Source organism: Ips typographus, linkage group LG13 (assembly GCF_016097725.1).
Source record: "Ips typographus isolate SLU linkage group LG13, UJ_Ityp_2.0, whole genome shotgun sequence".
In the NCBI taxonomy this organism is placed as follows: domain Eukaryota; kingdom Metazoa; phylum Arthropoda; class Insecta; order Coleoptera; family Curculionidae; genus Ips; species Ips typographus.
In genome coordinates this window covers 5,821,198-5,836,242 of record NC_138434.1, presented here as the reverse complement: position 1 = coordinate 5,836,242, position 15,045 = coordinate 5,821,198, and the positions used below count along the sequence as shown (strand labels likewise).

General features: G+C 35.1%; 1 protein-coding gene and 1 long non-coding RNA gene across 2 annotated transcripts in view; both read right to left on the bottom strand.

Annotated features, from left to right (window-relative positions):
- The window catches only part of LOC145737209 (uncharacterized), a 222,167-nt gene that overhangs the window by 98,055 nt on the left and 109,067 nt on the right, over positions 1–15,045 (bottom strand). The gene's annotated exons all lie outside the window — the stretch shown is intronic.
- Positions 9,122–14,724, bottom strand: LOC145737286 (uncharacterized). The gene is made up of 3 exons (XM_081991921.1): positions 14,299–14,724; positions 12,127–12,423; positions 9,122–10,231 (listed from the first exon to the last, which is right to left on the bottom strand). Exons 1-3 carry the CDS (start codon positions 14,432–14,434, stop codon positions 9,447–9,449), a joined length of 1,218 nt encoding a protein of 405 aa, XP_081848047.1. The 5' UTR covers positions 14,435–14,724; the 3' UTR covers positions 9,122–9,446.

Sequence of the window (15,045 nt, the reverse complement as noted above, 5' to 3'; positions counted from 1 at the left end):
AAAAACAGGCCTTTCTTTTTTATTGTATATTAAATTTTGCTACTCTTACTATAGCATACAAAAACAAAATTTAATTTACTTACAATTAGATTTACTTATGGTAATAAATTGTCACAGTGATTAAATTAAACTGTAATAAAAAAATTACAGGTTGGTAGGCGAAAATGTGCTCTACCACTTTTATCTGAATCATTTTTCCATTAAATGAATTGTGCAGGCGCAAAAAATCAAAACCGTTTTCCCATGTTTATCTCCTATGTCCAGGGTGCTCTTGAACCCCCTGTATAATACAACAAAATAGTAAGCAAGTGTTTCAATTGTTTCGTTGAGACTATAAATCCACATTTTATTGTTTTCCTTGTTTGAGGAAATACTATGGGATGGTTCTCAATAACAGTAATATGGTCAGTCCTACTCGTGGCTCATACTCAGTGTTAACCGCTGTTGATTCAGAAAATCACTATTTATTTGATACTGATCATTAACAAATTAAAAAACACAAATTTGAACTGGGCATATCATAAGTAGGTATGACAGTTTTATAGACAGTTTATATATCGTCTGTACCCACGTTAGAAAAATTGAGACAATATAGTTAAAACCTCGATAATTTATCTTGCTTTCAACAACGAGGAAAATGATTTATTTACTTGTGGAAATCAATTGTCAAAGCGTTTAGTTTTGAAACTAACTTTAACGCTTTTAATCTTAAAATAACTTAAACTTATTTGCAGCTTTTGCTCTTTTTAATTTGCTTTCATATTTTTTATAGGCAAGTAATTTTACTGGATCTATGAAGGCAGGGTTAGGTTTTTTTTGTAAGTATTTTAAAAACTTTACATCTTTACCTTTAACTACCAAATTCACTCTTTTGCACCAGAAATTGATGCAACATCTTGTTATAATATTTAATAATACTTTTCCGGTATCATTATGTTCTGGGCAATTTATTAGATCAAAGTTTAACTGCTTAGAAATAAATGTCTGTAAAAGCATCGCCACATTATGATAATGGCATATTCTTGGTATTAAATAAAATAATCTAGAAACGGATTGTGAAACTAAAAAGTAAAAATATGATCCAGGCTTAGTTAAATGAGAGTTTTTGTATTGCCTTGCTTTAATGAAGTCCATATTGGCCTCTGAATGGCTTTTTAAAATGTTGTTTTTACACTGGTTACATTTAATTTTTTTTAGTACTTTCTTTGCTATGAATCCTGCAATATATGTTGATGTACATTTTGAAATAAAAGATCTTTTTTGTTTGATAAGAATTGAAGGTATTTCAGGTTCAACTATTTCCTCATTTAAAGTATTTATGCCATCCATTACTTTACTCGTCACAAAATTGTGAAGGTTCTCTAATACGCCTTCACTTACATCTTTTTCTCAGGTGAATGTGTTGATAAAAAATTATTGGTTATAAGTGCTTTAAAGGAACATACAAAATGAGACGCACTAGGCATATTTTCCCTTACGCTATGAGCTCGAATACATCCAAAAAAATTCTCTAGCGAATCTTGTTGAAATGTCCTTACAGTTACATATTTGTTAGGATATTTCTTTAAAATATTTTGTGATAAGTATATAAATCCTTTGATTGTAAATATCAAATTTTTAAGTGACGGGACTGTAACAACCTTTTTTTTTTTTGTGGCAAAAGTATTTCATTGTTGACAGTACTTTAATTGCGTCATACCAGAATCCAATATGAATGGAGTTGAAAGTTACTGCCGCTTTTAATGGTTTTTCTGGAGGTCCTGTCCTTCTGCTAGAGTTGAGGCTATCAAATAGTTTATCGAGGAACAGTATAAGATTGGCGGTATCCATTGCTTCCCGATCAAGATTAACTTGAGCATCTAAATATAAAACAATATATTAAAATATTTATTAGCCATAAAATACAACAATGTACTTACTCCAACTTATAATTTTTTTCATCAGGGCTCCCACTTGATGGCTAAACACCTGAGTGCAGCAACGAACTTTCATTTTATTAATTTTGCCTCTAATGACATGCTGATCAGTAAGTTTGTGACAGATTCTATCTTCATCCTCAATATCCAATAAATAAAATTGCTCTATGTGTTTCCATTTTGCAGTGCACTTTTTATTATTTAAAGTCAAATGTAAATTATTTGAGAGCAAATTATTCCTTAAACCTTTGAACAAATGAGGAGTATCATACAAAGGTATGATTTCATGATTATCGACTAGAAAACCAAAATAGTCGTTTTCGATATTTTCTTTCAAACATTTTGCCTTGGTTTCCTGAAGTAAGTTTTTAATTGCCGTTTGATTTGAACTACCCTGATCACAAACAGTGGCGATTATGTTAAGACCAATGCTATGACACTTTTTTATTATTTCAACCAGCAATCTTTTTATTGCGACATTTTTACATGGCCCATTACTAAAAGTAAAAACTATAGGCTGTTTCCACTGCCTAAAAACACCTTTTAAGAGAAATACATTGACGTGATCGGCTAATTGAGGTTTTCGATAGTTGGTTCCCTCATCATGTAGTCCTACTATAACATCTTTTTTTGGACTGTACTGAACCACACTATCAATTGACATTTCATCAAATACAAGGATTGCCATTCTGTCTATTTCTTTCATTTTCCTAACATTTTGTTCAAGCGACTCAAATATGACTTTATTAATGCCACTTTCAAATGGTATTTTATTTAATAAAAGGGTTAATGTTTTTTTGGAAGGTAAACAAAATATTTTAGATAATAACCTGTATCCCTTTCCACTTGCTTTCAGTACTGTTAAAGCAAGCAATTTTTCTTCAATGGAATATCTCCTAGCTTTAGGTTGTTGTTTTTGATTCCGGACTTGACACAGAATAAAATGATATGTTAGTGGGTTAACTTGGTGCATTAAATTTTCAAAATTATTTGATTTTGCAAATTTTGTCGCTTGATGTAACTTATTTTATAATCTGATATAGTTGCTGACTGTTTGGCAATTTTTGAGCAAGATGTAATCACTCTTCTGTATAAAGTTCTTGATCTTGGTGTTAAACATTTTTGTCTGGTCACACCAACTTCTTTTAAAATACTTCTTTTTACTGATCTTGGATGACTTGAGGTAGGAGTTGATGGCCGCTCAGAATCTAATTGTACTTCAGGTGGTAGTCCAATATCTGAATATCAAAATAAGATCTATCATTGCAAATCGGAAAAAAAAATTTATCTTTAAGTAGAACTTACCTTTTTCCAAGCCTTCTTCACTAATCCTTCCAATCTCTATTTGGTCCAAATTGGAGCCTAAATAAAATGGCAAGGGCATGGTGTTCTTTGAACTACTTGCAAATCCTAAATATAAAAAAAATATCTAGTGATAAAAAATATATATTGTACCTAATATTATTACCTTCCATATCAAGTCTAATTTTCTTTGAAGGGCTTTCTTCTTGATTTTCTGAACACCCTAAAAAAGAGAAAAAAATAGGTATACATTATTTTTTAGAAGAATTTATTATTCCTAAATTTCAGAATTATGAGTCTTGCCGTTTTTCCATTTAGTTAATACCTTCACTGCTCAGAAAGAGCTGTGTGGTAAGAATCAGGGTAAGTATATACATTCTGATAAGACTATAGGTACTTACTTGCAGGAAGATAGAATTGGGGAATTGCATTCCAAACAATTCCTCTACGACCTCTAGGTTGCAAATCTTCCTCCCTGAAATGGGTTGCACAAATCCTATATTTTGCAACAATTTCCTTTGGTTGCAAGTTTTTAAAAAGAGGGTTTTGAACCAGATCCAACCAGGTTTCGAAAAACTGGGGTTGTTGTTGGGGATTGGGCAACCGGAAAAAGCTACCATTTTTTATTTTGCAGCCTGGGACACAACATTTTCTCTTTGCCTCTTTAACATCACCAAAAAATGCCATAATAACGGCAGATATCAAACGGAGACACGAGAAAAAGGGTAAAAGCACACAAAAAACGCTAAATTCGAACACAAACGTCACCACAAACGTCAAGGGAGATAGTTTGTGAACTACAAGAAACCAACACGAAATTTACCGGGACGTTACTACGACTCTGGCGCCATCTAACAAAAGACTTATCAATTAGCAAGGGGTATTCAGCGCCCCTGGTGACCGTTCGGATTACTAAAAATACTATCCGACCTTGGCCTATGTCAGAGTTTTGTCTAAAGGGGGATAGTTTGTGGACGATTCCACAACCACCAATTTTCTTGTGCTTCAGTAATTTTTCCAGTTCCATTTTGTACACGCATATCTTCGGGTGCTTCATAGAAATTATTTATTTCTTTGATTTTCTTTAAAATTTCATTATTGGGGTAAAATTCGCAGCAACGAGATTACGACATCTTCACCAGTTTCTAAGTCTGCTTCTGTTTCACTATTTATCGGCACTTCTGGTGATGCAACAACGTTGCACAATTCTTCTAAAGCTTCTGCACAATCACTAACTGCTGGTGAAGTAGACATGGTTTAACGTGTTGGACCCATCTGATTTTTAAACTGTTTGGAAGAAACTATAAACTCAAAATTATCAAAGTCGTGTAAATCATAAGGTAATTCCAAATTTGATACTAATTTTAATTTTGTCAACTCATACCTTAAGTGCGTGCCTTGGGGTAATTATGTTTGGATGCAATATATTTTGCTTTGAAAGATTGATGCTATCATTACATCAAATTCTTCGTTTAGTTCATTGCATAATTGACATCTTCTCCTAATAACAAGAAAAATTTAAATTATAAGCGTTTGTAGCTTTACAACACACATCGCAATTCATATGAAAAAAGTCATGTTCATGCACTAGCAAAAAAGACACTCCCTTGTAGTGATAAGCAACTTTTTTGTAAAACTCATCAACAAAACCTTCATGACATTCAATGCAAATATTCATAATTAAATTTATAGATCTTATCTCAAGAACATAATGGAAGATACACTAGGTGCATCCTGGTGCGACCTTGCCTCGTGCGAGTTAACTATTTCGATATGGCAAGGCTGTTTTTAAAAACAACTAAAATTTACTAATTACGTTTATCGTGGTTAATCTAACATCTAACTAGTCTTAGAGCTAAAAATGAAGTCCCTTAATAATTAACATAAAAATGGTTTTATTCAATATAACTGCATTGTCAGCATCTGGCTTATTCAGCGGAACTCGTACAGGACCGTCACATAACTCCTCCATCCCTTAGATTCAACTGTATGGTACTGGGAAGTTGAATAGGCGGTTCCTCAGGAGTAGCATTCGTTGGTCTTCTATGGCACAGGGTTTGACCAAATTTTCTATAGCAGAAATATGCAATTGTTGACATTAGAAAGCCATAAATTAAGATGGTCCAAACTGAAGGATTTTTGGAAACTCCGATTGTTCGAAGCTCCTGTAGTCCATCCAATTTCAGGGCGTTCATCTTAAAGTCTAGTTTTAAAGAAGACATCAAATTGGGTAATTCACCAAAATCCGGAAACAGTATCGACATGCTGGCATTTGAGGTGTTTTCGTCCGTGACGATGAATTGATCATTTATTGAGAATTCGCAGCCTCTAGGAATGTCAACAATGTAGGTACCAAAAAGGTTCAATGCTTCAATCTGTGTTGGACATTGCAATTTGACCTTTTGTTTCTTTCGACTGACGATCAACCACTGGTGTGAATTAGAGAGTTGACTAACAATTGGTTCTTCGATCTGGATTTCGATGGGTTGACAACCAGAAAATTCTCTAATTTGGGACAACAGGCACACCGCGCAGGGACAATTCTTCTCGTCTATTTCTGTCAAGTCTTTACTATTACAGAAGTATTGTTGTGACGAGATCTTTTGACAGCCTTGAGTTTGATATGCAAAGTGCAATTTCGATTTTATTAGAAATTTATTCCGCGGTAAAATTGCCTTGAACCGACTTTCCTTCAAAATTGGTGTTGAATATAAATGATACAATTCGAATTGTTGTTTACGGGTAATTGGAATATGTAGCAAATATGTTATTTTATTATTGTGAATAAAACACTCTATATCTATGATATCTTCATATAAGTGAATATTATCCAATTCAGGTTTTATAGGCATTTGCTCTGTACCTACACGTTTCTCTAAACTTTTTAATTCTAAGAAGAGGTCTTCAGTTTTTATTATGCTCGGGTGGATAGTTTTGAGCTTGCAGAATGTTATTGAGTTTTCAACATCTTGAAGTAGAGAATCGATATATGTATAAAGTTTGATAATTTCACTTAAGACATTTTTTATATAGATTGAGTTCTCTTTAAAAGTAGTTTTCTGCATAATATAAGATATTAATTTAATTTTTGATTCCAACAATTTTTCGTGTTTGCCAACTTGTTCAACGGTTTTATTGAACTTTGAAATTATTTGCAACGATATTGAATTTTGCTTAAATGCATTTTCCGCTAATTGATTTTGATTCGATTGAATTTGCTTAATAATTTGACCGTATCGTTCGCCATCTGGGGCATCTAGGTTCCCAGTTACTGCTTTAAAGACTGATCCTAGCATATTTACTAGTCCTCGTTTAATTCGTTGCGACTGAGGAACGATTTCTTTTATTTTGTTTTCTACCCTGGTTTGCGATATTCCTAGTATTTGAAGATGAATTGCATTGTCATCTAAATACTCAGTGTGAGTTGTTAATATATTGGTAATATTCTGACCTTTCAAATGCAACTTATTGATTTCCATAATTATTGGATTAAGGTCATAATAATGAATTAAAGTAAATCTATAATCAAGCATCTTGGCATTCCCTAATTTTATAGGAATTAGGCCGATATTGTCATTTAACTTTCGGAGAACAATCTTATCTTGCAATCCGATACTGCAACATACCAGGATGCTGTTCGCCAGCCTGAAAGCAAAAATGATGATTGTTTCTTATCTTAATACTTGTAATGTTATATGATATAAAGGGTTATCCATTTTGTGGTTCCGAAAGTAAACGTAAATAAAACACACTTCCATTTAGAATTTTGATCAAATTTTGATTTCAATATAATGCTTAGACCTTGCCATTATGTATGGAATACAACATCATTTAAATGTCCTCCACGTGACTTCTTACAGGACTCGATCCTTGTGAGGTAATTTTCCACGACTCGCCGGCACATTTCAGGCAATATCTCACCCATAACTTGACGTATGTTGGTTTTCAGAGCTTCAATAGTTTGGGGATTGTCGGCATAAACACGATCCTTCGCATAACCCCATAAAAAAAATCCAAAGGCGATAAATCGCACGACCTTGGTGGCCAATTGGCATCACCGAAACGAGAAATTACACGTTCTTCGAATTTTTCTTGCAATAAAGCCAAAACTGGTCGTGTTGTGTGGCTTGTTGCACCGTCTTGCTGGAACCACATCTCTTCCAAATCCATATCATTAATTTCAGGCCAAAAAAAATCGGCAATCATTTGGCTGTAGCGATGAGAATTGACAGTTTGAGTGACGCCTTCTTCATTTTCAAAGAAGTACGGGCCTATCACTCCTCCAGACCAAATGGCGCACCAAACAGTGACTTTTTGTGGATGTAATGGTCTCTCAACAGTTACATGAGGATTTTCACTGCCCCATATGCGACAATTTTGCTTGTTTACATAGCCACCGAGTGAAAAATGTGCTTCGTCGCTGAAGAAAATTCGATGCGAAGAAAAATCGTCATCCAAACGTTGTTGTTCAAGCACCCAATCGGCATATGTTCTACGCATTCCATGGTCAGCGGGCTTCAGTTCTTGTGTCAACTGAACCTTATAAAGATGGAGATGCAAATCCAAATGCAAAATACGCCATAGCGTGCCGTAAGACAGGCCCAAATGTTGCGCACGCCGAGGAATGGATAAATTCGGGTCTTCTTCAACACTTTCACTTACAGCGGCAATATTTTCCGTCGAGCGTGCATTTCGATGATGTATAGGCCTTAAGACATCAGTAACAGATCCAGTCTCTTCGAATTTTTTCACTGTCTTTCCAATTGTACGCTCAGATGGACGATTATGTCGACCATAACTGCACGTAATGCACGAAACGTACTTACTACTGAATCACTATTTTTGTAGTAAGTTTTCACAATTTTAACACGTTCTGCAGTAGACAAACGATCCATATTGTTAAATGGCAAACCTTCAACTAAAAATATGATGCCTCGGATGACAGTTCTGTTTGACATATGTAATTGAAACAGGGCTGTGAAATCCGGACCACGAAATGGATAACCCTTTATTATCAATATACTCATATATGTACATACCTCATCTCCAGCCATGCCACTATGAAAACCATTGATGTATTTCCTATATTGGCAAAGAAAATTGGTCCTCAGGTTGTTGAATTTGTTTTTAATTTCCACTATGGTGGTCTCTGGACGAATTTTGCACATTTCCGTGCAAATAGTTGAAAGTGTTTCTGTTCGGGCATGCTTGTTTTTGTAGTGTTTGTCTTTCACGGCATACAAACATGCATGTTTTTGATACAAGTCAATTAGCTGTTGGACTTGATTCTTAGACCACGACATATTTTAGCACAGAGGTATGAAAAAACGACTTCAAAACAACTCAATAATAAATATCACAAACAAAATGACACCGGGGATAGAAATAACTAAATAACACATAACCAACGCGCACTAACCTTAAACTTCATACTTTCGCGCCAATTCAGGAAGTTTTCTTCCAATAAAATAGAACTTGTTCTATTTATTAGTCAAAAATGCGGTTGAATCTGCGCGCGCAACAATTGTACTAAGTTCAGTACTAAAATAAGTCTGGTGTCATACGGCTCTTAAAGATCTCACGTTTTCACCGAATTAAACAACCAACATAACCCCTCAAAAACAACGACTAAAATGCCGAAATTATCCTAGACTTAGAATAAAAAACCAAACATGTCTGTGCAACTCAGTGGCACTGCTGACAAAGCGCCTAAAGGTTGATTCTCACTATACGTTCCATTTCCGTTCAGTAACCATTACATCGACGTTCCAGTAAATTCGGTCGTATGCACACTTTTCCGTCCGTAGAAGTCAGTTACTGATGTAACTTAATAGTGTGTGATTATGTTGATATAGAAATTAGCTTAAAATGTGGTCTGAAGAAAACTTAATTATAGCGGCTATTATATTGGATGAAGAAGCTCAATCGAAAAAAACAAAACGACGATTTTGGGTACATGACCTGTTAAAATAAAGAAATATTGAAGGAGAATATATTACGTTATATAAAGAACTCCTAGATGATGACACCAAGTTTTTCCAGTATTTGCGCATGTCAAAATACAAGTTTTACGACTTACTATCCAACATCGAACCTGTAATAAAGAAAAAAAATACCAAATTTAGGGAATCAATATCAGCGAAACATAAACTGTGCGTCTGTTTAAGGTAAGTAGTTTATTTTTATGAAATATACGAACAAACAAACCGTAGTCTTAAACATGAGAACTTAATTGTTGTCACAATGTCCATCATTATACGAAAATGTTGCTAGGTATGATGCAGCTGTGGAAACTGAAGAAGCAGGAGAGGGCGACGGCGAACTCACATATCTAAGTTGATTAGAAGGAACGACATTTGGGAAAGCATAATTGCTGTTATTAGGATATTGCTGTTTGGAATGTTCTTGTGGCCGATCCTGCGTTTGTAAAAGCTGTTCTAATTCCAGTTCTTGCACTAAAGTAAATATTCTACTTTCAGCGATATTTCGATAATATGGCGTGAATCGCTTAATTTTTTCAGCAATACTTTCACAAAAGAAATCTGTTGGATCTTTTGCTGCAGAGCGACTAGCTTCTTCTCTTTGTTGCTTCTCAATAAGGTAATTCATTAATTGTGGAGAAGCAGGTTCATCTTTTTTTAGTTTCGATAATTGTTTTACATTTGAAGAAAATCGCTGTTTTTTTCGAGTAGGTGTAAATTCGGTAGCAGTAGCAGGTATCCTTGCAGCTTCTGATGTGTTTCCATCACTTTCAGTAACCCTGGTATTTTCTTGGGTCTCAGTAACAGCGGAATTCTCTTGTGTCTCAGATTCATCTTCCTCTATATCATTAGTGTCGTTAAGATTGCCAATTGTTTCCATTTGGCGCACAAATGGTTCTAAAAAAGACATTTGCTCTTCATATCGCCACTTCCTTACTGGCTTATTGGCTTGTCCCGATTTCGTTACATGATTTTTTTTATTTTTTCGCCACTGGTCCCTTAGCTGATTCCATCTACTTTTGCATGTTGAACCTGTAATGAAAAAAATATGAAATAGGTATAGGAATAATTGCCAATTTGATATATATGTAAATGTCTATTTTAACAAACGTTGAACATTTCTTCGTATAGAAATCAGACCTACAAAAAACAGGTACAATAAAAATCTGCATTTATCCTTTTTCTTTCCAGGTTTTTGGCAACAGGTGATTCTTTCCGCACAATAGCTTTTAGCTACAGACTGGGTCATTCAACAGTATGTGCTATTGTCAAAGAAGTTTGTGATGCAATTATTGACAAAATGTTAGGAAAGACAATGCCGCCACCCACAGAGGAAGACTGGAGAAGAATTGCCAAAGATTTTGAAAACATTTGGAATTTTCCTAATTGCTTGGGAGCTCTAGACGGGAAACATGTGGTGATAACAGCTCCAGCTAATTCTGGCTCTCAATTTTTTAATTACAAAAAGACTTTCTCGATCGTACTCTTAGCGCTTGTAGATGCGCAATATAATTTCATTATTGTTGACGTAGGATCATATGGAAAAAATAGCAATGGCGGCATTTTTGCGCATTCAAATTTAGGAAAAGCTTTACAAAGAAGTGCCTTAAATATTCCTAATCCAACAGTACTTCCGGGTACCAACCAGGAGGCGCCTTTTGTTATAGTGGGTGATGAGGCTTTTCCCCTAAAAGCAAATTTATTAAGACCCTTTTCTTCAAATCAACAACGAGACGACATAACAAAAAAAATTTTTTGAGAAAAATCTTTTTAGACTATCACGTGCTCGAAGATGTTCTGAAAATTCATTCGGTATTCTAAGTCAAAAGTTTCAATTTTATAATCGGAGATTAAAATCCTCGCCAGAATATGCAGATAAGATTGTCCTAACAACTTGTATATTGCATAATTTTATCAAAGATTTTACCATTCGTTCAGAAAATTTTATCACAGATACAAACTCTGCCCTCGGAACTTTACCGCAACAAGGAGGAAATGCTACAGCTACTGCATTTCAAGTTAGAGATATTTACAAAGATTATTTCAATTCTCCAATAGGAGCTGTTGACTGGCAAATGGATGCAGTTTAAAAAGTTTAGCCTGTATTATTATAACATATTAATTTTATAGGTACTTTTTTGTATCACAATATTCCTCGAATGAAATAAATAAATATTTATATACAGTGCACTCGGGTATTTGTGACACCGGTTTCGTCAAGTCCCGTTTAATACGCATTTGAGCATACGTTTTGTTGTGTCTTTGCTGTTGTATTGGATTATCCCATTAATAGGGGATCTGCGCTACCCCCTAACTGAAAATTTCAGTTCTGTTCATTAAAAAATTAATGTAACATGTGTTTTTTAAAAATCATTTGGAGTGTCACATTTAACGTCCAAAAGTTTAATTGTGACATCCTAATGGTTTAATTGTGACACCTCCGCAGACCATCTCCTTTACTTAAATTGAAGCTAGTTGTGACTATATTTCAGTCACAATTAGCCACATTATGTTTTAGGATGGGTTTAGAAACATTTCTAAAGAATGTCACAATTAGACTACGTCGCAAACATATACTGAAAAAATATATATTTCCACAAAAAACAAACCAAATAACATCCATTCATTATTAAACGTAGGAAATTAACGCAAAACATATTGTAAAACATCTTATTGAACATTGAGGCCACTAAATTGTATTGGAAACCTTATTTCTCCTCTTCGACCAGTGGTAGGTGTAGGAAGGACTTGGTATATTTGGTCCGCTGTTTTGGTATCAATATCTTCTACTTCCGGCCAAATGAAATAATCTTTCTTTCGTCTGGCAAATTTTATTTCAAGGGAATCGTCTTGGTTGATCTTGAGTATTTGACCCACATAGCGCTTGACAACTTTTTTAGTGGCATATGTTGCTAGTACCCATGCACCTGGTGTCATATGAAAAATGTCTTCTGGTTCGTCGATCATTGCACTTGTTGATTCTAGCTCAACTAAGTCTTGAAGGGTCTCCACTTCTTGGTACTCATCGCCCTCAGAGTGAATGGAGATATCTGAAGAACTGCTACTGGAATCGTCTTGACGCTTCACATTTTTCTTGGCTTTCTTGTCACATTTCTGTTTTGTTTTATTCAAGTTTTCGAGGTAATCTTCTCTGGTTAAAACGTCTCCAAAATTTGAATTTCCGATTTTCTTTTGTTCGGGGTTTTCTTTGAACATGATATTTTCTGTAAAAGTAGAGTCTCAAATGATGTTCTTTCATGTTTGGGGGGTTCGCTATCTTTCTCTACTGCTGTTGGCACATTAAGTCCCGAAGTGGATGGAAGATCTACATCATCGAGCGTAGTTGGTGAAATTTGAACGGCAGGTATGTGGTCTTTTTCCGAATGTTTTTTCTTCCTCGTTTTCAGGATTTGGCTGGATTTGCTTGCTGCCCTTGTACGCTGCTAATTCTTGAGCATTAAATATATCCTCTTTAATGGCAGCTCTATTTATTTTATGGTTTGTTCTATCGTCGTAGAGTCCAGTGATTTGAAAGGCCCGTTTTATTAAAGCTGTCGGAAAATAGCCCATATTTCTCCAATCGTAACAGCAAATTTTGCTTTGCTTAAGGACGTTCCGTAATTTTCTCTTTGCCATATTGTAAGCTTCTCATCCCATGTTTTCTTTAAAATTCCAAATGGCAGGGCATCCAAGGGCTGCAAAATATGAGTCGTATGTGCAGGTAACTTTAACAGCGATACATTTTCTTGTAAAGCTAGCCTAATTAACTTATCTGAAATATGAGACACATGTCCATCAAAAATTAGAAGCAAAGGTCTTTCATTTGGGCAATTATTCAAAAAGCTATTCTTGAACCAAGAATAAAAAGAATCGGCTGTCATCCACCCGCTTGCTGTTGCCGCATATCCTGTATTAGGAAATGCATTTTCTGGCATCCATATATCCCATAAATGCTTCGCCTTGTATAGAATGAAGGGGGGCAGTTTGTCCCCATTTGCAGACACAACAAACAGTATTGATGTGTTTGTTCGTCCTGTACCTTGAGTATGCCTAAAGACAGCTTTGTTCTTTTCGGCAACTACTTTAGTATTACTGGGGTCATGACAGAGGGATGTCTCAGCCAGATTAAATATTTGGGATGGTTTATCACGGAGACCAAAATCATCTACAGTTTTTTCATACAAATCAAAAAAACCATAAATCACTTCTGGTTTGGTTTGCTCTGTTCTAACGCTTTGTCTTTTTATGGGTTTTGTGCACGATAAGTTATGCCTCTTACAGAAGGCGGTAAACCAATCCTTCCCAGGAATGTTATTTTTAAATCTTGTTTCAATATGATTTTCGGTAACATAGGTTCCAACTAAATTCAAAATTTCCTTCCGGCTCATACCAAAGCCCCAACGGCTTAATGTCTTGATGTTTGCTGCATTCTATTATTAGAGGAAGATCCAATCTCCTGCCGGGTGTACTTTGACTAGCGCAAGGCCGATTTTTCCAACCTTTTGTACGAGAAATCAAAGTGCTGCGGGGTATACCGTACAACCGAGAGGCCCTTTTAGTGGAGAGGTTCCCATTCCGAATGTCTTCTACTGCTCTATTAAGGTTGTGTTCTGAGTAATTTCTTGGCATTTTAAACTGAAACAAAATTTAACACCATGTACTAGGTGTCACAAATACCCTGCGTTCCAAATCACAATTACACTCCTTTTCCGAAATTGGAGTAGAACACCCATAAGATTTGCAAAAAGTAAATAAACCAAGAGGTTACAAAAACTTGCATAAATATCTCTACCAATATGCATTAGTAAACAAGTATTGAACCGGAAGCTTATAAATTACAACTAGTAAAAACTGATATTTAAAAAACATCGATAACAATGTGCTTTTTTGTAACAAAATTTCAATCGCTTACCTGATTAACGGTGGTACGTGCTGGCGCCCAGAAATTTGGTGAACGACTGGCCGCTAACGGACGACTAACATACTTGCGTTGGACGTCATTTTGAACGCGGGAAGTTTAAATTTTAAGGGGGTGTCACATTTAGCCCTATGTCACAAATACCCGAGTGCACTGTATGTCTAAATACTTTTGTACTTACCCAATGCAACATTTAGTTCTTTTGCTATTGCTGACCAGATCTTGTCTTTACAGTTATTGTCACTATATTTACTATTTTCAAAATCATAAAGGGCCGTATTTTGCCTAACAAGTTCAATCAGCTTCTCGTCATTCATATTTAAATCACTCCTTTATAACAAATTGTATCGAACTGGCACGCATTTATGTTCACACTACCGATACCGTTTCCTGCACGTATCAGCCTGTCCGGTAAAAATACGTTTCGAATGATATTCAACGTGAAGGACTGGAAAAGGAATGTATATGGAACGGAAGATGTGTATACACACATTTACTTTACATTTAATAATATTTTATGTAAAAGGAAAGGAAGTCTTACGGAACGGAAATGGAACGTATAGTGAGAATCAACCTTAAATCAATTATATTTATGCATTACACTCTTGTATCCACTACTAGCTTCTGGGTAGCATCGTACTCTATTATGCCTACTCATACAATATAATATAGGTTGCTGTGTATACATAAAATACTTATAATAGCGAACCGATTGATGCAATACGATTAATAATAATACTTAGCTATGCATGTCAATGAACTGTTACAACTTCAACTAACTATGTTACACCTCCTTTTCCTAGAGAATGACCTTTGCTATGGCCACTTGCAAAGGGCACTTTACTAAAAAAAAGGTTACTGATGCCAAGTTAATTAAAACTGTTTTAAGTTAATTTAATTACAAATTTGCAATCTTTAGTACTTAAAG

Bases quoted from the DNA above. Each gene is read 5' to 3' on its own strand.
- LOC145737286 (XM_081991921.1), bottom strand. From the start codon at position 14,434: ATGAATGACGAGAAGCTGATTGAACTTGTTAGGCAAAATACGGCCCTT. The intron at 12,424-14,298 runs GTAAGTACAAAA...CTACTTTTACAG, and splicing joins AGAACTAAATGTTGCATTGG to AAAATATCATGTTCAAAGAA. The intron at 10,232-12,126 runs GTGCATGGGTAC...TTTTCATTACAG, and splicing joins CATTTTTCATATGACACCAG to GTTCAACATGCAAAAGTAGA.